Here is a 26,034-nt window from a genome sequence, read left to right as displayed (position 1 = left end):
AGTGGAGTAGAGGTTGTCAGAAGCATACTTAGGATATGTGATTTGAAGGTAAAGTTAATAGGACTCATTGATGGTTGGACATAGGACGTAAAGGAAGGAGGGGAATTGAAGGTGACTCTAGTCACTAATTGTGACCTAAGAAACTGGATTCATGGTGTTGATGTTTATTGATAAGAGCAAGATTGGGGAAGGGCTAGATTTTGGGTGTTGTGTGTGGTAATTGAGAGGTTTGGGACATGTTAAATTTAACCCTACCAGACCGCTGTACCGATTTTTAGGTAATTTCCACACAAATGTGGAATATTGGCGCTAGATGAAAGGTAAATGAAAGGTAGATCTATTTTCTACAATGTCCCCAAGTTCCATCTTATTCTAACCACTTGTTTGCATGTAACTAACATTTTTCTATACCATGTTGGTTTTTTCTCTTTAATGCTCAGGAGCCCAGGTAAATGGGTCAGTTAGGTTCAGGGCCTCAGGTCTGGTAGACTTAAGTTGCTTATTAAATACTAGAGGCCCTATGCACAAAATTCGTGCACTGGGGGGGTGGGGGAGGTTGTCCCTCAGCATAGTCTGCACCCTCTCCAACCTGGGACTCATCAGGGATCGGGCCTAAACCAGCAGTCAGACATCCCTCTCACAATCTGGGACTGCTGGCTCCCAACTGCTTGCTTGCCTGCCAGCCTAACCACTCCCCTGCCAGCCTGATTGACACCTAACTGCTCCCCTGCCGGCCTGATCACCCCCAACTGCCTTCCCCTGCTAGCCTGGTTGCCCCCAGCTGCCCTTCCCTGCCGGCCCAGTCGCCCCAACTTCCCTCCCCTGCCAGCCCAGTCACCCCTAACTGCCCTGCCCTGCCAACCTGGTTGCCCCCAACAGCCCTCCCCTGCTGGCCTGATCGCCCACAACTGCCCTCCCCTGCCAGCCTGGTTGCCCCCATCTGCCCTCCCCTGCAGGTCCAGTCACTCCCAACTGCCCTCCCCTGCTGGCCTGATCACCCACAACTGCCCTCCTCTGCCAGCCATCTTGTGTCCACATGGGGGCAACCATCTTGTGTGAGAGTATGATGGTCAATTTGCATATTACCTCTATTATATAGGATTTGGATGAAGAGTTTGAGTAGAAACTTGGGAAGAAGTTTTTTGGGGATTCAACTGTGAATAATATTGTGTAAAATTGTAAGTATTTTTAAAGTGTCTACTGTTTACAAGGCTGTGGACTAAGTGCTGCAGATATACTGACTATGATCACTTGGTCCTGACCATGTTGTAGTTTATGTTCTTGTTGGGGTGGGAAAAATCAACTAATTGCATAACAAATCCCAGTTGTGAAATGTGCACTAAACGGCAGATAGTGTATAATGGGGGAGGGTATCCTGGTTTAATCCAGAAACTTAGGGAAGACTTCCTTGAGGCAATTATTGTTTTGAGCTATAATAACATGGGGAAAGCAGAGCAAGATGTGTAAAGATCTGAAGGCAGAGAGCAAATGGCCTCCGGAAAGGAGACTGGGGATGGCATAAGATTGAGAGGACAGGTAGGCAGGAGTAAGACCATGGAGGCTCTGGGGAGGATTTTGTCTTTGTCCTAAGGGAAAGGCAAAGTCCTTGAAGGAGTGATAACATGTTTACATTTAAAAAATCACTGTTGCCGAAACCGGTTTGGCTCAGTGGATAGAGCGTCGGCCTGTGGACTGAAAGGTCCCAGGTTCGATTCTGGTCAAGGGCATGTACCTGGGTTGCAGGCACATCCCCAGTAGGGGGTGTGCAGGAGGCACCTGATCGATGTTTCTAACTCTCTAGCCTTCTCCCTTCCTCTCTGTAAAAAAATAAAAAAATATGTTTAAAAAAATATATATTTAAAAAAAAAATAAAAAAATAAATAAAAAAATCACTGTTAGCTGTGATATAAGGAAGGTATTAAAGGAGTGTACAAAGATCCTTAGGAGAAACCAGTTAGGAGATGTGGCTGGGACTAAAGAAACAGCAATGAAATTTGAAAAGTATCTAAAAGATGAAACTGAAAGAACTTAGTGATTGTTTAGCTATAATAAGATTAAAAAGGTAGGGGATGCCAGAAGATGCTAGAGGAAGACTTCTATTCTATATTTATAGTTTCATTGGCCAGTTAGATGTTTGTACCATTCATTAAGGTAGGTGTCTCTGGAGGAAGACTAACTTTTTTGGAGGGGTGGGAGGACAGCAGTAACTGGCATGATGGAAATCATAAGCTGAGGTTTGTACCTGTAACTTTATTTCTTTTTTTTTCTATTTTTTGAAATTTTTATTGATTTCAGAGAGGAAGGGAAAGGGAGAGATAGAAACATCAGTGATAAGAGAAAATCATTAATTGGCTGCCTCCTACACGTCCCCTACTGGGGATCAAGCCTGCAACCCGGGCATGTGCCCTTGATTGGAATCGAACCCAGGACCTTTCAGTCTGCAGGCCGATGCTCTATCCCAGGGGTGGCAAACTTTTTTACTCGAGGGCCACAATGGGTTCTTAAACTGGACCGGAGGGCCGGAACAAAAGCATGGATGGAGTGTTTATGTGAACTAATATAAATTCAAAGTAAGCATCATTACATAAAAGGGTAAGGTCTTTTTTTTTTTTTTTTTTTTTTAGTTTTATTCATTTCAAACGGGCCGGATCTGGCCCGCGGGCCGTAGTTTGCCCACGGCTGCTCTATCCATTGAGCCAAACCGGCTAGGGCTGTACCTGTTGACTTTAATTTTCCTCTGAAATATCCAAGTGAGAATGTCAAATGGCACTTTGGATATTTATTTGGAGCTTAGAGGAGAGGGCTAGACCAAAGAAATTAGCTTAAGATGGTTAATTGAATATATGAGTATGGATGATATTACTTGGAAAGAGAAGTACATCTGGAAAGAAAGGTGCCTTGGAAACAGCCTTGAGTTTCTCTAATATTTGTTAGCTGGAGAGGCAGAAGAGATTGAGAAGCCTTGGGTAGAAGAAGGAGGGAAACCAGCAAGTGAAGAGGGTCTCAAGAAAAAAAGAAGAGGTCAGCTGTGTTGAAGTTGAGGATCAGGTTTTTGCTGTGGAAGTACAGCAGTGCAGTACAATCCAGTTGCTTCCTTTCCAGTTCTTTGAAAATAATGGAGACCACTCCATCTAAAACAAAAAGAGCAATAGTTGGAAGACTACATAGGCCAAGATCTATAGATTCAAAGGGAATGTTTAGAACAGTGGTTCCCTACATGGGGCACACGACCCACAGGGAAGCAATTTGATTTTTAAGAGGGTAATTTGAGAATGTGTTAACAGTGAATTTTTTGCATTTCTTATGGTTCTAGGGGCCTCATATACAGTATATAAATATATATTGTGACATATTTATGCATTTCAGTTCTCTATTATATGTTTTGAAACTTTATTTGCTATTTTTTCATTTAACTTAATTTTTTAAAAAATTATTTCTTAGTGATTCCTTCCTCAGTACTGCAACTGTCCTTTTGTTCTTTTATACCCCCTCAGGAGGGCACCAAAGCAGGGCTGGCAAATGCTGCTGTGGCAGTGGCAGGAGCCTCTACTGATTGGGACTGATTGGGCGCAAGCCTGTGGCAGGCGCAATGGGGCTGGGATGAGTGGGTGCAGTAGGTAGGAGCTGCAGGTGGCCTAATCCCCACAGGCCACCCAGAGGGACCCCACCTGTGCATAAATTTGTACACCAGACCTCTACTATGTAAAAAAAATAGTTACATGAACCTATTAGGATGGCCGTTCTTTCTCTTTACTAGCCCTCTTCATAGCTACTCTTTTAGTTTCTTTTTCATTTACATTTATTGAGTACTTCTGCCAGGTCATAGTTAGTGTCCTAATCTGCCTGCACTGATTATCCGTTTATTATGAAGTTCAAGTAATTGGCATTATGTTCTTAGCATCTTAATTAACTGATCTTCAGTTATTTAAGCTGTATGAAACATGCTTTTATAAACCTACTTAAATCCCCAAGTTATTCTAGATGGACATAACCAGTCTTGCTCCTACAGTCAATCACCTTTAACGTGTATACAAATCACTGACCTTGAAGTGTGAGAGACCTAAAGTTTGAGTGGAAGGTTGGGTAGTATTTTAGACTTGTTTAAGTGTTTCACATAATCTTTTATGTCATACAATTTTGTGTCTTTGAAAGTGTTTATAAGTAAATAGTGAACTTGTAAGTATTTAGTCAACAGTAGAAATAGAAAAAGCCCATCACGTTTATGAGGACCAGGACCAACATGGAGCACAAAGTGCAGGGACTGCAGTGGTTTTCTTGGTGAACATGAGCATCTGAGCATTTTTTCTTCCTGTTTGGTCTTCAACTTTGCTTTAAATCAATGATATTTGCAACTATAGTAATACATTACATTAAACATTCATGACAACAAGCTACTAGAATAGTATAGCAAGAAACTATTTTTCATTTTCGTTTGATAGTAAAAAATGGTAGCATTACTTTTATAACACTAACTTTATAAACCATTTCCTTTCAGCTCTAAGGGTTTCTTTACCGCCTTTTGAAAGACTTCTGTACTTGCAGTTAGCTTTATAATTTACACTACAGGCCCAGTGCACGAAACTCGTGAATGGGGGGGCTGTCCCTCAGCCCGACCTGCACCCTCTCCAATCTGGGACCCCCTTGGACATCACTCTCACAATCCAGGACCGCTGGCTCCTAACCGCTCACCTGCCTGCCAGCCTGATTGCCCCCTAACCGCTCCTCTGCTGGCCTGATTGACACCTAACTGCTCCTCTGCCGGCCTGATTGCCCCCAACTGCCCTCCCCAGCTGACCTGATTGCCCCCAACTGCCCTCCCCGGCTGGCCTGATCGCCACCAACTCATCTCCCCTGCTGGCCTGATTGCTCCCAACTGCCCTCCCCGGCCGGCCTGATTGATTGCCCACGGCTGCCCTCCCCTGCTGACCTGATTGCCCACAGCTGCCCTCGTCTGCTGCGACTCGCCTCCTCCACCAGGCCCCACCTCTACTATGCGCACGGCCATCTGTGATGGCTATCTTGTGACGACGTTAGGGCGTGATGCGTGAGGGTGTGATGACCACCTAGGCTATTGTTAGTATTAATTGTCCATTGGGAAAGCGCTGTGGTGAGGTGGAAATGTAGAGCACCCATCTCTGTTATCTTTTTGCTAAGACTTCAGCGTAGTCTGTCATGGCGGTTAGGATGGCTTTCGAGCAGGTTGGCTCTGGCTCGTATCCCAACTGTGTTACTTTGAGCAGATTACTGTACCTCTCTTTAGTTTTCTTACCTGTAAAGCAGAGTATTAATGCATGTTCTTCCCGGTTGCCCTTAGTTGCCACGGAATTAATGAAAGGAACCCAGACAAGTAGCTCGCTGCTAACAACTAATCAACAGATGTTAGGTCTTTTTACTGGGTAGATTTCTTTTCCTCCTAAGCAACTCCAAGTGCTTATATAAGTAGATTAAGAAGAATTTTTAAAAACTTAAATTTGCTATGAATTCAAGACATTATTTAAACCAAGTTTGTCATTAAAGGCTACCAGCCCAGTGTAAGACCAGCAGAATGTGGTGAGGTTTCTGAAAATGGTGAAAGTAACCTGATAGATTTAGAGGCTTCTTTAAAATACTACCAGAACAAATACAGAAAAACAAGAAACCTGTTAAAAACTAAAATGCTTTTAGTTAAAGTTAATTTCAGCATGCCTCCTTGAAGTTGAAGCACGTATATGATTATCCAGAGCATTTTGTACGTTTATAAGCTTTACTCTTTCTTTAATTTTTATTGAATTTACTGGGGTAACATTGGTTAATAAAATTATGTAGGTTTCAGGTGTACAATTCTATAATACATCATCTGTATATTGTATTGTGTGTTTTCCACCCAAAGTCTTTCCTCCGTCACCATTTATCCTCCTTCCTTTACCCTCTCCCATCTCCCCACATTCCCCCTTTCCCTTGGCAATCACCATAGTGTTGTCTGTGTTTGTTGTTGTTGTTGCTTAATCCCTTCACCTTTTTCACCTAGCCCTGCCTCTCCGTCCCATCTGACAGCTGTCAGTCTCTATCTGAGTCTGTTTCTCTTTTGTTTATTAGTTTATTTTGTTCTTTGGATTCCACATATGAGTGAAACCACATGGTATTTGTCGTTCTCTGACTGGCTTATTTCACTGAGCATGGTGTTCTCTGGGTCCATCCATGCTCTCAGACAGTGTTCAGGATCTGGTCTTCCTTGGAATGCCTGTTATGTGTACCACACATTCACTGGCAGCCATGGTAACTACTATGCAGCATTTCTTTATTTTTCCTTAAACTTATAGAGTTCTATACTTAAAATATTTACTTCTCCAGTTATAGTATTTTAAATTGGTAAAATTTCTTTTCTTTTTTTTTTCTTTAACCATGAAGGGTGTTTATTTAAAAAAAAAAAAAAAAAAGAGCGTCCTCCCGATATGCAATGATTCTCTCTCCCTTGCTTTCTAAAATCAATTTGTAAAAGTTTAAAAACAAACAAACAAAACCCCAGCTGTATAGAGTTATACTGCATAGGGCCTAAACATGCTTTCTCCTTCCGGAAGTACTGACTTGGGTTCTTTTCCTAAAATTTCTTAATTTATCACATTTCCCCCCATTGCTTTTTAGAGAGAGTGGAAAAGAAGGTAGGAGGAGGAAAGAGAAAGAAAGAGAAACATCAATTGGGTGCCTCTGTAGGAGCCCTAACTGGGGCCAGGATTGAACCTGCAACGCAGGTCTGTGCCCTTGACTGGGATTCGAACCCAAAACCTGTGCACAGGCTGATGCTCCAACTACTGAGCCACACCGGCCAGGGCAATTTATCATATTTTTTTTGGACAGTCCTTGCTCTGCTCAGTTAAATTTGGCTCAACATCCTGACAATTTCTGTCATTAAATGAACTTTTATGAACACACTGAAATGTCTAGAGAGCTCTGCTGCAGAATGGGGTTACAAATATAAAGATGGTCTGTCTGTTAGAGGAGAGGTAGGTGGCTATTAATGACAGGGAAGAGGTGTGAACACAATGCCATGGGAGTGCTTGGAAGGGACAGCTAGTTCCAAATGGGAAGATCAGAGAAGACTTTAGAGTGGAAGTTGCATTTGAATTTGGCCTTAAGGAAGAGCTGGGTAGAGGAGGGGGCAGTAGCATCGGAAGCAGAGGAGGTGCAAGCTGAGGTGCGGCAGATTAAAGCATGAAGCATGTAGCATGCTTGAGGGAGTGAATAGGCCGGTATGGCTGGGACCTAAGGGGGTTCGGGTTTGTTTGGAAGAAATGAATCTGGAAAGGTGGAATTAGGTCACATTGTGAAGTTCCTTAAGTGCTCTCTGAGGAGGTGGGACTTTATTCTGTAGATAAACTAATGCAGAGGAAAAGGTAGTGAGCTAGGTGGTTTTGGTGAAAACTCTTAGGAGTGGCAAGAAGAACTAAGTTCAAGAAAGGAGAACTAAAAATGCAGAGATCAATTAGGATATTATTGTAGTAGTGAAGACAGAAAATCACAAAGATCAAGTTGGCCTGTAACAGGAAAACTGTAGAAATCAAAAGAAGACTAGATTTAGATGATGTTTCAGGTTCACAGGCCTTGGTGATCAGATATGGATTTAAGAACAAGGGAAGAGTCAGAGATGATGTCAGGACTTGGAGGTCTCCAGACACAGTAATGCCAATTAACAAAGATTGAAAGGAATTCCTTTGAGGTAAAATGCGAGTACTTACTGTGAAGGATTTGATAAAGCAGTTTTCAAACTCTTAGTGCTCTCTGTTAGCTGTAGCACTGTGGCTTTGTATGTTTTCTGCTATGGGAAATCTCATGTTTCAGGTTGCTGTATGTGGGAGGATATTGGCACATGTTATAGTTATGAGATATTTGAATTTTTGCAAGTTTGTTACACCACATTTTTAACATGAGATTACTATAAAAACTTTTTAGTCTTCAAGAGACCTATGAAGCCAAAAGACACGAAATTTATGGGGAACGTCAGAGGAAGGAAGATGAAATGAAGCAGATGTTTGTGCACCGGGTGAAGGAGAAAGAAGCCATACTAAAAGAAGCTGAAAGAGAGGCAAGTACACTAGTTTGTTGGGATTTGCATTTTTTTAGGTGTCCTATTAATTTGGGGGATTTATCTCAATTTAGTTGAGGTGCATTTGGAGACTACTTATTATTCTTTAAAAACTAGCTATTTTATACACCTAGTCTTTTAAAAAATTGTAGTCTGAAATCAATTTTGGCCATTATGAGCAAATGGTCATCCTTTAGAAGTGGCTTATCAAGAACTTGTAATGCACCAGATTACTAAGAAGTATTTTAAGTATCTTAACCAGGAGCCAGAAATGTGTAGCTCTGGCTTGCTAAAGCCCTTTTTGAGAGTTTAGATGACCTTTGGCCTAAATGACCTTTGGCACAGCTAAACATCAGCAGTGAATTCCTTTAGTTCTGTTTGCTTCTCATTCTTCAAGCAACAATTTTAATTTTATTTTTAAGCTATTTTCTATAGATCTGTAGACCTAATTGCAATGGCTACTTTTAAGTAAATGGCCGCATTTTCAAATGAGGCTCAAAAAGGATGAGCTGCAAAAAAATTTCTAGAAGACAGAAATGTTAATACAAGTGACCTTGATAACACAAGAGTCCCTGAAGAGTTATTTGTAATTACTTTTACAAATTTATTATGTCAGGTACACTTACAGTACTTGATATTTAAATAGTAAATGGTTTAGTAAAATAATCTAATATATCCTACTTATAATTTGAATTTTGGTCTTTTGAAAAATTTCAGATAATAAAAAAGTGAATCCAGAGTACACCTGTGTCCTTCCCATACCTAGATTTAGTAGGGAACATTTTGCCATTTTTATTTTACATGTGCGTATGTTGTGCATGTGTGTGCATGCGGGTATCTATGTGTATGTACATGCAGGTGTATTTTTCTCAGTAATCTGAACGCTGGTTGAGACATCATGGCACTTTATCTCTAGACACACCAGTGTGCATCTCTAAAGGTTAGGTGTATTTTTCTTCATAACCATAGTACCAATTAACACCTAAGAATATTAATGGGAATGCCATAATCTCGCCTAATCGCTAATCCATATTCAAATGTCCCCAGTTGTCTCAAGATTGTCTATTATTATTTCTTTTTGTTTGGTGATTTTTGTTTTTGAACCAGAATTAAATCACAGGTCTCATTGCATTTGGGTGTTCTGTTTCTTTAGTTTCTTATTCTCTTTTAAACTAGTCCCTACTTTGTAGGTATTTTAAAATACAAATATTGAGGAGGAAGGAGTTGTGACGAGTAGGAAATAAGGATGCTGGTTTTTCTTTTAATCAGTGGATTGGTCTTTAAGGTGGTAGTGAATGAAATTCTTCCAAGAGTTTCTCATAGATTAGGATTCCTTGTCTCTCCAGTGAGGAGAAAAGTTGTAGAAGTGGTGTATAGATAAGTTTTAATTTTTAAAATTCCACATAAAAATATTTTGCTTAAATGTTTATTATTTAAAAGGATGTTAAAAATTCAGGTGACTAAATGATTGAAAGAAAAAGAGGAATACTATTTGTTAGGTGCTTTGTAGAGTTTTATTTTTATGATTCAAATGCTTAAGAAAGAGTATGTATTAAACAAACGAAGTTAATTTGAAACTAAAGCACCAACAATAAGTTGTCACAGGAGTTTTAAACTTTTAATTATGTAGTTTTAGAGACAATAGATTACTGGCCTGCTTGTTTCATGACCACTTTTCATGCTGTTAAGCCACTGTTATTGATACTTGACAGAGTTACGGTCAGTTTGCTGAAGAAGGGCGTCTAGTCAATCATCATTTCTCCGTGAGACTAGAATCATCTACTCCAGGGCTGAGGAAGACAGGATACGTTATTGCCTTAATTACGATGGTTTTAGAGGGAAAGGAGGCTTATTAATAATTACACTGGGGCAATAAGTAGGTGCAAACCAAATCTCTTCAGGGTAAACTGGGATATTTGATCCCAATACTTGACTGCCAACATTTTAAAGTTAGTTATGTCAATAAGATACTGGCAGTCACCAACAAAAAGATAATTTTGGTAACCCAAAACATTACTTAATTCCATATTAGGAGACCTTGTTATTTAAAATATCCTTGCCAATGCTATAAAACAAATACCTCTTAATTTATATTTTGTATAAAACTGGATTTTATTATATAATTAATTGAAAATGTTGTGAACATTAAATAGACAACTAGAGTAGGGAGATGCACAGAACAAATGTTATCTCAAGATAATGTCTGAATGTTGTCTTTCTTACATCTTTATTACATCATTCTGAATGTACTAATGAGGCATGTTATGTATTATACGATTTCCCATTCTTTTTCCCCTACTACAAGAAAAGTACAGTTTTTATTTATCCCTCCAATAAAGCACATAACCATCATTACATCATTACTACTTCCCCATTTTATATATGTCTACTCTGTCGTTAATATTTCATTTAATTTAGGCCTTATTTTCAAAAGTCTTGTATATGATTTCCAGTAAAAATACAGCTCCAGTAAAAATACAGAACATGAGAATACAGGAAGAAGACTTATAATACAGGGCAGGAAGGAGGGGTTCACCATAGGTGCAGCCGAGAACTGAGGCCCAAGGTGACTTCTCAGTGAGCACAGGCAGCTCGCCTTCCAGGCAGTCATTGCAAAAAGGCCACTGGGAGGCACAAAACTCACAGTAAAGATAATCTAGTTCAGTGATGGCGAACCTTTTGAGCTCGGCATGTCAGCATTTTGAAAAACACTAACTTAACTCTGGTGCCGTGTCACATATAGAAATTGTTTGATATTTGCAACCGTAGTAAAACAAAGATGTATATTTTTAATATTTATTTTATATATTTAAACGCCATTTAACAAAGAAAAATCAAAAAAATGAGTTCGCATGTCACCTCTGACACGTGTGTCATAGGTTCGCCATCACTGATCTAGTTCAATCAAAGAGGAATGCTGTCTTTAGCATTTGTTTCTAAAAATTGATAAGTTTAAAAGGATCATTGAACATCAGAATGTATGACATTCTTAGAAATAATGTTGACAAAAGATACAGCAATTTGGTGATAGTCTTAAGAGCATTGGTGAATAGTTATCAGGAGCACAAAAGGTGTACTGTTTTTAACTTTTTTGATTAGTATTTGAAAGTACGTTTGAATAAATGCCTGTTGCAGTGACTAATGGAACTGTGAGTGAGTGCTTCATGTACATGGAATAGATTGTTGCTATCAAAGCTGTGAATGCCACATAATATGAATAATGTTCCCATTCACACCTTTCCCACTCCCCCATTTAAAACATTTTTCTTGTTACAGTTTTCCTGGAATTTTTATCAACCTCAGGAATGAAATATATGAAGCACTCTATATATAAACCTTTAGAGATATTTATGTAGGTTTATAAAGAACCCATTTAAGTAATCAGTTCTCTGTCTCTATTCACAATAATACAGATCTGCTCCTGTAGCCTCAGTTTCTGTTTCAGCCTCCACGCCGCTCCTCTCCCATATTTACAAGGGACGCACATGTGCTCAGAGAGCTGTAGACTTTATACCACTGATGGGAGTGACAGCTGGATGAGTTCCGCCCTGTAAACACATGTGCACTCACACACACACCTTTTTATAGAAGCAGAAACCATTTAATAAACCAGCATCAAGTACTGTGCTTCTCTGAAATGGCCCCCTCAGAAAGGATCTAAGGCAGCAGGTCACTCACCTATTTCAGCTTCTTCCACCTTCGTCTCAGGCCTCCGTCGGGTTTTCTGGCTCAGGACACACTGCTCCATATATGGGACATTTACTGTTTATTAGGGTGGGGTTTAGCTCTCTCCAGTTTCTACCCTCAGCCTCTGGTTGCTAGTAGTGTATTTCTATTTCCTCAGCTATTATATGCCATCTCTTTGGAAGCCAAGTTTTACTTTTCATTGAATGCTAGGTTGCTGCCTAAAACTAAAAAGACTAATTTAGCATTTGTTTAATCAGGGTAGGAGATCAGAAGAGAAAAGGTATCTTTTTTTCTTTAAATCAAGAGTTAGAATGTTGTGCTTATATACACGGCACACAGAGGATTCATATGGAGTACACTGAAGTGCCCAGATTTGTTTTCAGATTAACACCAATTAACCAGGGAAACCTCATGTTATAATGTTATAAACTTTTGTAAAACTCGTTTTCATCGCTGCATTGAGTTATTCAACATAAATTTATGGTTTTACTTTATTTCTATTAGACACAGACTGTTTTTCCATTATGGGGTACATACTACAGTGAGTATTATTTCTCTGAATTTAGGGTTTCTTGATTTAGTTTAAATTTCAAGAAGATCAATGACTGGAAAAATAGAATCAATTTTTAAGGTTCTTGATTTTAATTGACAATTGACACTTAACTTCCCAAACAGATTTTTCAGTATAACTTTTAACAGCTTCCTCACTACCAATGATAACTTAATTTGGAAAATAAGGGTTTCTTTTTCCTTTTTATAACTTGCTTCTGTAATTTGTGTTCTTTACCTTTATTAAGCATAGATTTTAGAAAATCTAATTAAGGAGGCTTTGTGGAGAAACTAGAGCAAGAAAATAAAAACTTCAAGAAAAGGTCGTGTTTTAAAAACAGGTTTGTTCCTGAGGCTATGGTTTTTCATTATATTTTGTTCATGCATTTTTTTTTGCATGGGAACTTATTTAAAATTAAAGTTGCTAAGGCAAATTCATAATTAAATTTTTTCTGAAGCACGAACTTAAGCCACCAGGCAGCTTGTGCAGATGCTGTGTTCGTTAGCGTGAATTTGCAGTGTGCTTGAGGCAGGAGGACACCCCTGCGCAGCTGCTGGCTTGTGCAGATGTTGTGTCCATTAGCGTGAATTAGCAGTGTGTTCTAAGCAGGAGAACAGCCCTGCCCAGATGCTGGCTTGTGCAGATGTTGTGTCCATTAGCATGAATTAGCAGTGTGTTCTAAGCAGGAGAACAGCCCTGCCCAGCTGCTGGCTTGTGCAGATGTTGTGTCCATTAGCGTGAATTAGCAGTGTGTTCTAAGCAGGAGAACAGCCCTGCCCAGCTGCTGGCTTGTGCAGATGTTGTGTCCATTAGCATGAATTAGCAGTGTGTTCTAAGCAGGAGAACAGCCCTGCCCAGCTGCTGGCTTGTGCAGATGTTGTGTCCATTAGCATGAATTAGCAGTGTGCTCTAAGCAGGAGGACACCCCTGCGCAGCTGCTGGCTTGTGCAGATGTTGTGTCCATTAGCATGAATTAGCAGTGTGTTCTAAGCAGGAGGACACCCCTGTGCAGCTGCTGGCTTGTGCAGTTGTTGTGTTCATTAGCATGAAATATAAGTGTGCTCTAAGTGGGAGGACACCCCTGCCCAGCTGCAGCCATTCTGTGTCACTCCTAAGAGCTGCACTTTGTTTCCCAGCTGCAGGCCAAATTCGAGCACCTCAAAAGAGTTCACCAAGAAGAGAGAATGAAGCTTGAGGAGAAGAGAAGACTTTTGGAAGAAGAAATAATTTCTTTCTCTAAAAAGAAAGCTACCTCCGAGATATACCAGAACCAGACCTTTATGGGCAGCAACCTGAAGAAGGACAAAGACCGTAAGAAGTAAGCCATTTCCAACCACCCACCCCGGGTAGCCTCGCCCCTTCCGTCTCCCTCTCATTGCCCTCTTTGATCTTTATTGTGCTTCTGTCTGTTTCCTTTTCCTTGTCTGCCTCCTGTGGTCAGCTTGTTGTTCACTGCTGCTTCCCTAGCATCTACAATAGCACCTGGCATATATTAGGTGCTCATTAAATATTTGGCAAAATGAAAGAATGAATGAAATAAAAACACATCACAATGTAAAATACATCAATTACTTGGGGGGAAAAGTCGGCTGCTCTTATTTTATAGCCAAGCCTGTGGCTCTAATACACTGCTGACCTACCATTAGTTACATTGAATTTCTTATCTAATTGGAAGCTGTATGCTTTCTTGTGGAATCATAGATGTCAAATAATATTTGATTTAAAAATACTAATTCTTAGGTTCACTTTATTTTAATAAATACTACTGATAATGATTTTGTGAGAATTTTTATTTTAATAAGGGAACCAGGCTATCGATGTGAACTCCTGTGCTTTGATGTCAGAGCTTATGAAACCAATGGTGGACGCAATGATGCAGAGGAAGGTAGAGAGGGTCCCAGTACAATGGGGCGGCATGAGTAGCATTTGGATGATATTCTCAAGGCTTATAGGTTGGGGTATGTGTCACAATCGAAACTACCAAAGTTTTAGAAAATAAGGTTTTATTCCTCTTTTGTACTTTGTGTCCTTCATTTTATTTCTCCCACTTAATATGTCCTTGTCAGTTTGCCTGTTTGTGCTGTTGCAAATTCTCCATTGTGGTCTTTGCCTCGGTTTCTCCAATTGTCGCTGCTCTAGCAGCATCTGTCCTCCTTATGTCCTTACAGAGCAACCCTTCCATTGTCGATTTCAAAACCAGGTCTGATTTCAAACCCAGCATTTTCAGATCATTGTAACTCCACTTGAGAATAGTTAGGAAAACGATGCTAATCCATGCTAGCTTTCTATTTTTGAGCCGTGGAGAAGTAATCCACAGGGTTTTGGTATATTTAATTGACCTGTGGATTTTATTGCTTTGGGGGGAAAGAAAGAAGAATTCTCATGTATGAACTTTTAACATTGGCTCCATGAGGGCATCGATCTATTTTTGTTCATGGATGTATCCATCCCCAGAGCCTAGCACAGTGCCTGGTCCATAGCAAGCATAATATGATGAATAATAGCTATGTTTATTCAAGCACTGAATTTTAAAAGACAAACTATAAATACAATTTATTGCTTTTTATTACAAAGCTCTGGGATCTTTTACTTATCTTTTTATCTTAATCCAGTGTTACTAAAATTGGATTCCCCCATATTTATTTCATATATGAAAGTCAGTTTACACTTACCTTGTTGAAATTATCACCCTGCTCCACTTGAGAATCGTTAGTATGAGCTGTTGATGACAAAATCAGGTCCAAGCCCATAGTTTCAGAATTCGTCCAGAAGAAAATAGATTTTGGTGGGGTGTTTTTTCCCTTTCTTTTCAAAGTTCCATAACTAGATATCCTATAGACATTAGATGTATATTTGCTCTTTCTGGAAAAGCTTTGTAAAACCATTGATTCTAATAATTTTTATTTCTTAGTTGATTTTATATTGTACCAATCAGAAGTTTTTTCTCTCTCTTTTTTCAGCCCCAATTTTATGTAAAACAAAGGTTCCAGATCACAGAAGATCATCACAAGCAAAAGTTATTAAAAAGTTAGAAATATGCTGTGATTTTCTTGCTCAATGTATTTGCTGTATCAGTTATTTTATATCTGGCAAATGGCCACAGTTACTGTCTTTTATGGAAAAATTCTTTCAAGTATGAGGTCAATACATAAGCAGAGTGGGTGATAGAACTTATGCATCCACTGCTGTGAAGTTTTAAGCTGCTGGTTTGTGATGGATCGAGATCATTGCCTCTGCTGCCGACTTCCTGTCTCTGCAGAGCGTCACCGCAGCCACCACTGCCTCTGGCAGAGAGCTCGCTCACATCAGGCTGGCTGCATTTGCGTTCTAAGGTGAAGCTTGTGTTTTGTGCACTAAAGGTAAAATTTCGAGAATATGTTTTAAAATGTATTATGTACCTAAAACTCTAACAGCTCAATAGTTTTATAGAACTTTTTAATTTTTGATATAATTATCCAGTTAGTAACATGATTCTAAGCTTTTGTATAAAATTTTATATAATATGATGGTCTTCCATGCTTCAGTACACTTTCTTGTGGCTGATGTATGATGATGAAAAAAAAAGTTTAAAAGTAAAAACACCCACGTATATAAACCCTTTTTCTAGTGATAAGTACTTTTGAATCGGTGTTATCACAGTATTTTTATTAGGATGTATTACATATTTGTTGCTTAAAACTGTCTTCCAAGGGAAAAATAAGATTGAATTACCTTACTAAAAATATTTTTAAGAAAATAGCTATGAGCATCTGAATATTAAAGATATAAACATTTAGATAATTCATATCAGTGCCTTAGTAGTAGTCTCAGAACAATTAACTTTTTCTTAACAGTCATAGGTAAAATAAAAAATAATTTTTTATTTTTTGTACCTAAATATTCTAAATAAAACTGACATTTACTCTTGACAAATAAAATATATCTGCATATTTACTAAAATGTGTTTAAATTACATTAATTTTTCTGTTTAGAAGCTGTCATCTTAAGAAACATTTTATCAAAGTTCATTTAATTGTATGTCTGAACTATTTTAAAACAAGTATATTACCAGTATTTTTCAGGCAACAAAATGTTTAAGTTAGCCTATGTTAGATTCTGAACAGTGCTTTTTTTATGAAGTTGTATAAGTTGCAAATAAAACCTTTCATTTTTTTAGCACAATTTATCTGGACAAATACTTTACTTCCCATTTTTATATTTGAAATTCACAAATATCTCTCAGGCTTTTTCAACTGTAGTAAAGTAAGTATCACAGAAAAAGCTCTGACCTTCTTCTCAGGATAAGTAATGTTCAAGTTCTGGAAGGTGAGAGCAGGAGAGGCGGGGGCATCCCTGCAGGCAGGTGACCTGTTGTACAGAGCCCAGCCAATGCCACAGCACCCAGTGTGAGCAAAGGAGGATGTGTCCCCAAAGCTCGGGGATGTGGTGCACATGCTGGTTATTTGTAGTCATATCATATTAAACTGTATGAAACAGCTGTCCTAAACTCATATGAAGTTCCTTTTAAATGCCAGATTGGAGGTTGACATGTTTGAAGTCATTTGAGTTTCCAGTTAAAAAGGTTGTAGAAAGCTGCCTGCGATTCTCACTTAACAGGGGGCTCACTCAAGCTTCGCTGTCAAGAAGACGTGTGCTCAGACACCATGTGAATGTTAATGTAGTCTATCCATTCGGGTTTTTGTATACGACTTTATTTTAAAAGAGTTAACACTACAGCCCTAGCTGGTTTGGCTCAGGGGATAGAGCATCAGCCTGCAGACTGAAGGGTCCCAGGTTGATCAAGGGCACATGCTCCAGTTACGGGCTTGATCCCCAGTAGGGGTGTGCAGGAGGCAGCCGATCAATGATTCTCTCTCATCATTGGTGTTTCTGTCTCACTTTCCCTCTCCCTTCCTCTCTGAAATCTATTAAAAATCCTATATAATAAAAGGCTAATAGGCGAATCGACTGAACAGCGGGACAGCTGGTCACTGGGACATGCACTGACCACCAGGGGGCAAACGCTCAACGCAGAAGCTTCCCTCTGGTGCTCCCACAGGGGGAGCACTGCTCAGCCAAAAGCTGGGCTCTGGCAAGCACAGTGGCAGTGGTGGGAGCCTCATGCCTCCATGGCACTGCTAAGGATGTCTGACTGCTGGCCATGGGGAGAGGGCCTAAGCCAGCAGCTGGACATCCCCTAAGGCTCCCAGACTGCGAGAGGGCACAGGTCAGGCTAAGGGGAACCCCCGAATGCATTATAATAAAGAGGGAATATGCTAATTGACCCTCATGCCATCACAAAGATGGTGGCACCCACAGCCAATAAGGAGGGGATATGAAATTGACTGCCACGCCCTCAAATATGGCGGTGCCCACAGCCACAAGATGGCGGCACCCAGTCCCCCCAACCCCGCAGCTGCCCAGGGCCAGCCCAATGCTCAGGCAAGCCTCAGATGCTAGTTGCCCAGCCACCCAGGGCCAGCCCGAGGGGCAACCAAATGACTGAACCAGTAGGCTGCATGGGGCAACCAGGCTGGCATGAGAGTTAGTGAGGGACGACCAAATGACTGAACAAGTAGGCTGTGTGGGGTGACCAGGCCAGCAGGGGGGCAGATGGGGGCAATTAGGTTGGCAGGAGGGCAGTGAGGGGTGACTAGGCCAGCAGGGGGGCAGTTGGGGGGGGGCAGTTAGGGGCAACCAGGCCAGCAGTGGGGGGTAGTAGGGGGTGACCAGGGCAGCACGCAGAGGCAGTGAGGGGAGATCAGGCCAGCAGGGGGGGTACAGTTAGGGGTGACCAGGCCAGCAGGGAGAATGCAGTTGGGGGCAACCTGGCCGGCAGCGGGGAGCAGTTAGGGGCAACCATGCTGGCAGGGGGTCAGTTAGAGGTGATCAGGCCAGCACGCAGAGGCAGTGAGGGGTGATCAGGCTGGTGGGGGGGTCAGTTAGGGGCGACCAGGCAGGCAGGCAAGTGAGCAATTAGGAGCCAGCAGTCCAGGATTATGAGAGGGATGTCAACTGCTGGTTTAGGACCAATCCCACATGGATCAGGCCTAAACCAGCAATTGGACATCTCCCAAGGGGTCCCGATTGGAGAGGGTGCAGGCTGGGCTGAGGGCCCCCCCCCCGTGCATGAATTTTGTGCACCAGGCCTCCTATATAATAAAGAGGTAATAGGCAAATTGACCCTCTGTCAAGCCATCACAAGATGGCTGCACCCACAGCGGAGGCAGGGTTCCCGTAACACAAGGTGGCTGCACCCACGTTGGAGGTGAGGTTCCCGTAATGAGCCACAACAAGCAATCAGCAGGGACCTGAGGCTGCGTGGCACCGGGGCAGAGGACCTGAGTCTGCGCCCCCCGCCTGGCACCAGGTGGGGCTGGCCAGGTCTGGGTCTTACGCAATTTCAAAGTGCACACGGGTGGGCGGGGACTTGACTCTGGGTCTGGCAGCGTGTTCCAGACAGGATGAAGATTTTCATATACATTTTACTAATTTTCTTTCATCTCTGACATTTCTATTACAGAGAAAGGGCAAATAGCAACATTAAAATATTTCCTCTAATTAACTCCCTTTTAATGTACATGAATTTCATGCACCAGGCCACTAGTCCTATCTAATAAAAGAGTAGTATGCAAATTAACCATCACTCTCACACAAAGATGGCAGTGCCCAGTCTTCTCAGCCCTGTTGGAGTCCTCCAGTCCCAGGGGGCGGCCACTGAGAGCGGGCCTGCTTGGCCATCACCAGTGGCGACCCAGGAGCGGCCAAGCAGGCCCTGCAGACAGCAGAGAACCACAGGGAGCGGGCCTAAGCCATCACCCACCCGCCCCCTGTGCATGAATTGCATGCACCAGGCCTCTAGTGTACCCTATCTAATAATAGACAAACATGGTAATTAACTGTACCTCCTACACGCTTCCCATTGGCTAATCAGGGCAATATGCAAATTAATGCCAACCAAGATGGCGGCTGGCAGCCAGGCAGCTGAAGCAAACAGGAGGCTTGCTTGCTCCAGTGATGGAGGAAGCCAAGGTTCCCCGCCTGCCGCCGCCCAGCTCTGAGCTGCACTCTAAGCAACTAAGTTGCAATTATAGAACCTAAACAATCCCCAGAAACCTGCTTTCAGCCAGCCAGGCCTCAGAGCTGGAGTTGCAACAGTGTTTCAATTATAGAAGCTAAACAAACCCCATGCTTTCAGCCAGCCTGCCGAGCTGGAGTTGCAACAGTGTTTCAATTATAGAACCCAAACAAACCAGATACCTGCTTTCAGCAGCCGAGGTCTCAGAGCTGAAGCTGAGCCTCAGAGCTAAAGCCGGCTCTCAGTTCCAGTAACAGCCATAGAAGGTAAATAAATCCCAGAATAAAAAGAAAAAAGAAAAAAAGGAAAGGTTGGGAGCTTCAGTCGCCCGCCAGCCTGAAAACGGCCCTCAGCCCCTCACCCAGACTGGCCAGGCACCACAGTGGGGACCCCCACCCTGAAGGGGATGTGACCAGCTGCAAACAGCCATCATCCCCTCATCCAGGCTGGCCAGGCACCCAAGCGGGATTCCCACCCTGATCCAGGACACTCTTCAGGGCAAACCAGCCGGCCCCCACCCGTGCACCAGGCCTCTATCCTATATAGTAAAAGGGTAATATGCCTCCCAGCACCAGGATCAGTGGAGCCGTGAGGCCTCCCGAACCCAGGATCAGCGGAGCGGTGAGGCCTCACGCCCCGGGATCAGCGGAGCCGTGAGGCCTCCTGGCACCAGAATCAGTGGAGCAGCGAGGCCTCCCAGCACCGGGACCAGCAGAGCAGCGAGGCCTCCCATCTCCAGGATCAGCAGAGCAGCAAGGCTTTCTAGCACTGGGATCAGCAGAGCAGCAAGGCCTCACTGCCCCTGTGTCAAGCGGAGCCGCGAGGCCTCCCGGCACCGGGATCAGCTGAGCAGCGAGGCCTCACTGCCCTGGTGTCAAGCGGAGCCCTGAGGCCTCCCAGAACTGGGATCAGTGGAGCCACGAGGCCTCCTGGCCACTGGAGCAGCATGACGGGGCAGCACCCAAACCCCCTGATCGCCCTGCGGCTCTGTGTGTGATGGGGGGCGGGGCCACAACCTCCCTATCCACCCTGCTCTGCACGTGACAGGGGGCAGCGCCCCAACCCCCTGATAGGCCCCGCTCTGTGCATGACAGTGGGTGGCGCCGCAACCTCCCCATCAACCCTGCCTTGAGTGTGGCAGGGGGCGGTGCCCCAACCCCCCAATCGGCCCTACCCTGAGCGTGACTGGGAGTGGCATCGCAACCTCCCAATCTGCCCTGCTCTGTGCATTACAGGGGCGGTGCCCCAACTCCCCAATCGGCCCTGCTCTGAGCCCGACCAGGGGCTGCACCTAGGGATTAGGCCCGGGAGTGGGCCTAAGCCATCAGGTTGTTATCTCCCGAGGGGTCCCAGACTGTGAGAGGGCACAAGTGGGGCTGAGGGACACCTCCCTCCCCCCGCCAGTGCACAAATTTTTGTGCACCGGGCCTCTAGTATATATATATAAAAGAGTTAAACTACAAAGAAAAAAAGTTTAAAACAACTGCACTGTAATCGAAATCTCCTTACAAAGTGAGTTACCATCTACTGATGCTTAAATTGATGAATTTCCTGGAAACACATTAAAGCTAGACATGTTTTATTTATAATTTCCCATAAGACATGTGAAACAGAGTTGCTTCTCACTACCAACCTCTAATCTTTGTACACACTGCCCTGGATTTTAAAGCTCACAGGCTGTGATTTCAGCTTCAAAATAACACAAAGGAGAAGGTGATACAGGCATTATTATTATCTCCATTTTGAAGATGGACTCAATTTAGTCCCCATGTTCATCTTGGGCTGGGAGGCTCTCCATGCCCTTGTGGAGCAACAGTAGTAACAAGGCAGAGCAAATCTTCCATAGAGCACTCTCTGAGGGCTCCTGCCTCTACCTCAGCACAGAAAGCATCTGGGGAAATGACTGGGTCCTAAAACATTGGAAGTAGTTTTTCAAATGTAGGAATGGAGGAAGTTAATCCAGGCACAAGGAATAACATGTTTTTGATAAAAATCTGTGTATTCCGGAAGGTAGCCAGATATGAATAGAGAGTATAGGGGAAATGTGGGGTAGGAGGAAGGTGAGGTTTTTAGAGTGAGATAGGGACCAAGTCAGGAAAGACTTTATTCTGGGGATGCAAGGATGGTACAATATCCGCAAATCAATAAATGTGATACAGCACATAAATGAGCTGAGGATAAAATCATATAATCATATCCATTGATGAAGAAAAAAAATTTTTTTTGGACAAAATTCAACACCCTTTCTTGATAAAACTCTAAGCAAGGTTGGAATAGAAGGATCATACCTCAACATAATAAAAGCCATATATGACAAAACCACAGCCAACATCAGGAACAAGACAGGGATGCCCACTCTCACGACTCCTGTTCGAAATAGTACTGGAAGTACTAGCCATTGCAATCAGACAAGAAGAAGAAATAAAAGGCATCCAAATTGGAAAAAAAGAAATAAAACTGTCCTTATTCGCAGATGACATGATATTCTGAGAGATTCGCCTACATCATGCAGAGCTGTAGCCCTGGCCAGGGCCTCTGAGAGAGACCTGAGGCAGGGGCTGAGCTGGCAAGCATGGCTCCTCGATTTCACCTTTAAGGGGCTGCTTTAGAGTTTGACAAAATATGCCAAGAGCCTTGAAGTGTTCATACTCTTTGGTCCTTTGGGAAATCTAATCAAGAAAATAATCAGAAATGCAAACAAAAAATTACATCAAAGGCTTTGCAGTCAAGATAGTGAAGTAGGTAAATGCTGTGCTTACCTCCTCCCATGACCCCAGCAAAATGAAAGCTAAATTACAGAACAGCCGCTCTGAGAACCACCTGCAGACCAGCTGAACAGAAGTCCTGTAACTAAGGATGGAGGTGATATGGGAATTTTTGGACTGGAACACACGGTGTTCCTCTGGGCAGGATAGCGTAGGATTCTTTGTTCCGTAGGAGTCAAAGAATGAATCCACTGACGGAAGATGGTATAGCAAAGGTGGAAATTTATTGAAAAACAAGTACAGACTCCCATGTGGGGAGGGGGAAAGAGTCCCACCAAGTACTTTTCTCCTGGTTTATAAAGGCTGCAGTGCCTCGATATTCCCTCTGATTGGCCACTATTCCCCTTTGATTTGATCATTATAGCAACTCCTGAGCTCAAAGGTAGAATGTGCCTTCTTTAATCAAAATAAAACAATTATGGTGAACAGAGCATGATATTGTACATAGAAAACCCCAAAGACTCTATCAAAAAACTGCTAGGCTTAATAAATGAATTTGGCAATGTAGCAGGATACAAAAATAACACCCAGAATTCTATGGCTTTTCTATACACCAATAATGAACTCAGAGAAAGAGAAACTAAAACAACAATCCCATTTACCATTGCAACAAAAAATTAAGATACCTAGGAATAAATTTAACCAAGGAGATAAGGACCTGTACTTAGAAAACTTCAGGATGCTGAAAAAAGAGATAGAGAAAGAAATGAACAAATGGAAGAATATACCATGTTCATGGGTTTGTAGAATCAACATCATTAAAATGTCCATACTACACAAAGCAATCCATAAATTCAATGCAATCCCCATTAAAATACCAACCACATACTTCAAAGACCTAGAACAAGCTCTCAAAAAATTCATCTGCAATAAAAACGACCCTGAATAGCTGCAGCAATCTTGAGAAAGAAGAACAGTTTTGGAGGGATCACAATACCAGATATCAAGCTATACTACAAAGCCACTGTTCTCAAAAATGTTTGGACCCCCTTTTCAAAGCCAGCAATGTCTCAGTCTGACTTTCTCCTCTTCCTTGCTCCCCCACTTACTGGGCCCACCAGCATCATTCCCCTGCCTGCTGGTTAGCAACCTTAATTCCCCTTTCCGTGTAACCTAACATTCAAAGGGTCCAGAGATGAAGACCTTTAGGGCCATTGTTCTGCCTATGATGCCATACAGTCCAGCAATTATAGTCCTAAAAGTGCATTGAAGATAACTGAAAATATCTCTCCATTCAAAGACCTGTACTTAAATGTTTATAGCAGATATTTTTCATACTCTGCCTAACTTGAAACAACCCAAATGTCCATCAACTGATGAACGAATAAACAAGTTGTAGTTCATCATACAATGGACAAACTACTGATACATGCAGAACATGAATGAGTCCAAAAGTAGCATGCTAAGTCAAGCCAGACGCAGAAATCTATAGCCTATGACTCCTCCTCAGGTGACATATTTGTCAAAATGAAACTAGAGGGATAGAAATCGGCTATGATGCCAGGCCTGTGGAGGGGCAGGGCACATGGACTTGAAAAGCACTCAAGGAAAGCTTTGGGGGGTGGAAATATCTCATATCTACTGTGGTGGTGGTTACCTGGCTACATACATTTCTAAAAACTTAAGTAACTACACATAGAAATTTTTTTACTAAATGTAAATTATACCTCAAAAATAAAAAGTAAAAGTTAAAAGGCCAAAATAATGGAAATGAAAAAATCACTACAGATTTTGTAGACATTAAATTGTCAAAACATTTGAAAATATAGAAGAAATTATAAATTCAATTTAAAAATTGACTTACTGTTATAAGAGTTAATGGAAAAGCCTATATAATAAAGAGGTAATATGCAAATTGACCATCATGCCCTCGCACAAGATGGCCGCACCGATGTCATCACAAGATGGCCACCCCCATGTGGTCACAAGATGGCCACGCCCATGTCATCACAAGACGGCTGCCACAGAAGGCCAGCAGGGGAGGGCAGTTGGGGGGCAATCAGGCTGGCAGGGGAGTGGTTAGGGGGTGATCATGCAGGCAGGCAGGCGAGCAGTTGGGAGCCAGTAGTGCCGGATTGTGAGAGGGATGTCCAACTGCTGGTTTAGGCCTGATCCCACAGGCCGAGGGGTCCAAGATTGGAGAGGGTACAGGCTGGGCTGAGGGACACCCCCTTCCCCCAGTGCATGAATTTCGTGCACCGGGCCTCTAGTGTCATAATAAAAGGCAATCCATAATTAAAATTTCCTTAGGCTGTGATAACTTTTCCAGAATCTTACCAGACATTTAAAAAAGAAAGCTGTTCATTTCATAAAATTTCCCTGTTGTAGGTAAGACAATGCTCTCACCTCAAGATGCCCATTCCCTAATCCCTGGAACCTATGAATAGATTGCCTTACCTTGCAAAAGATACTCTATAGATGTGGTTTAGGTTACAGCCTTGCGATGGGAAGGCAATCCTAGGTGGGCCCAGTCTAATATTTAGGTCCTTAAAAGTTAAGAGCTTTCCCACTGTGGTCAGAGGAAAATGAGACAGAAGCAGAATCAGAGATGCAACTCTGTGGACAAAACAATGGAGGTGGGGCCACCAGCCAGAGAGTGCAGGGGAGGGGGCGGGATAGGGGGTTGTGGGGAAGCCTCCAGAACCTGGAAAAGGCAGGAAATGGGTTCTCTGCTGGAATCTCCAGAAGGAAAGAAGCCTGATGAGACCAAAGGGAGACTTCTGTCCACCAAAATTATAAGATGAATCCATTTGTATTGTTCTTACCACTACATTTGTCATTTGTTACAGCAGCAATGAAAAACATTCCCCAAGAATAATAGGTAAAGGAAACACTCCAAACTCATTTTACAAAGCCAGTATAACTTTCATTTAAAAGCCTAACAAGGACATTCTAAGAAAGGGTGATTATGCAGGAAATGATGCAAAAATCCTAAACAAAAAAACCTAAAATACTATCCTAATCCAGCAGGCACAGTGCAGGCTCCCTGCCGCAGGCTCTGTCAGGGCTCAGGATGGCATACCCAGCCTGGAGCGCTGGGGCCTCAGTCAAACTTTCCAGGGGAATGGAGGTCTGTGTGAGGCCTGAAGAGTGCCCGCCAGCCAGAAGAGAGTGGGAGCTGTGCTGCAGGCAGAGCACAGTGACCAGGAGCACAAACTCCAGGCTCTGACCTGGGTGAGGCTGGGGTGCAAGAAAAGCTGGGGCAGGAAAGGCCTTGTACCTGGTGTGAAAGGGTGAAAGGTTTTGGACTTCACTCAAAGGTGATGGGAACCCATTAAAGAGTTGCAATAAGGGGTATGACATCATCACATCTATGTTTTGGGAATAAGTCCCTGTGGCACCCTATAAAAGTGGATTGAATTGCAGGTAGGAGTTGGGAGGGGGAAGGTTGGGGAGCTGGGTGGAGGGCTCGAGGCCATGGAAATGATGTGGGCTGGGCTCAGGAGAGTGAGGATAGGAGACATATTAGGTCCTGGGGAGACAGGACTGTGGGATGGGCGTGGTAGGATGTTGGAGTGATGGGTAGGAGGGCACCTCTGGCTTGTTCATCTGGGTATATGGTTGTGCTATGACCTGGGCCGGGTAGCCAGGGGCAGGGGCAGATGGTGGAATGAAGAGGCAATGACTGGGGAGGCCAGCACGGGGTTCAGAGGGGTCAATATTATGTGCAAATGGGCTCAGGGCCCAGGAGAGTGTGAGATCACTGGGCACACATGTGGAGAGAGGAAAAGTGTCCCCACCGAATCCAGAGGAAAAAAATATATAGGGACAGGCCAGGGGAGAGGAGCCTGCAACAGGAAAGAAGGGACAGCCAGGGAGGGAGGGGGAAAGCCAAGACAGGAGCATCTGCAGAGAAGAGGCAGAGCAGACAAGACAGGACTCATGTTAAGAATGAATCCAGGGTAACAGAAAGATG

At 42.7% G+C, this 26,034-nt stretch overlaps 1 protein-coding gene across 4 annotated transcripts in view; it reads left to right on the top strand.

Annotated features, from left to right (window-relative positions):
• SEPTIN10 (septin 10) overlaps positions 1-16,459 on the top strand; it is an 82,482-nt gene extending 66,023 nt beyond the window's left edge. For all 4 annotated transcript variants that reach the window (XM_059688372.1, XM_059688373.1, XM_059688371.1 and 1 more), the window contains 3 exons: positions 7,927-8,059; positions 13,433-13,614; positions 15,257-16,459. In XM_059688372.1, coding sequence (XP_059544355.1) covers positions 7,927-8,059; positions 13,433-13,614; positions 15,257-15,272 — 331 coding nt within the window. In that variant the 3' untranslated portion in view covers positions 15,273-16,459. The remainder of the gene's footprint in view (positions 1-7,926; positions 8,060-13,432; positions 13,615-15,256) is intronic.
• The last annotated feature ends 9,575 nt before the right edge of the window (positions 16,460-26,034 follow it).

This window comes from Myotis daubentonii, chromosome 3, assembly GCF_963259705.1.
Source record: "Myotis daubentonii chromosome 3, mMyoDau2.1, whole genome shotgun sequence".
In the NCBI taxonomy this organism is placed as follows: domain Eukaryota; kingdom Metazoa; phylum Chordata; class Mammalia; order Chiroptera; family Vespertilionidae; genus Myotis; species Myotis daubentonii.
This window is presented reverse-complemented; position numbering and strand designations above follow the sequence as displayed.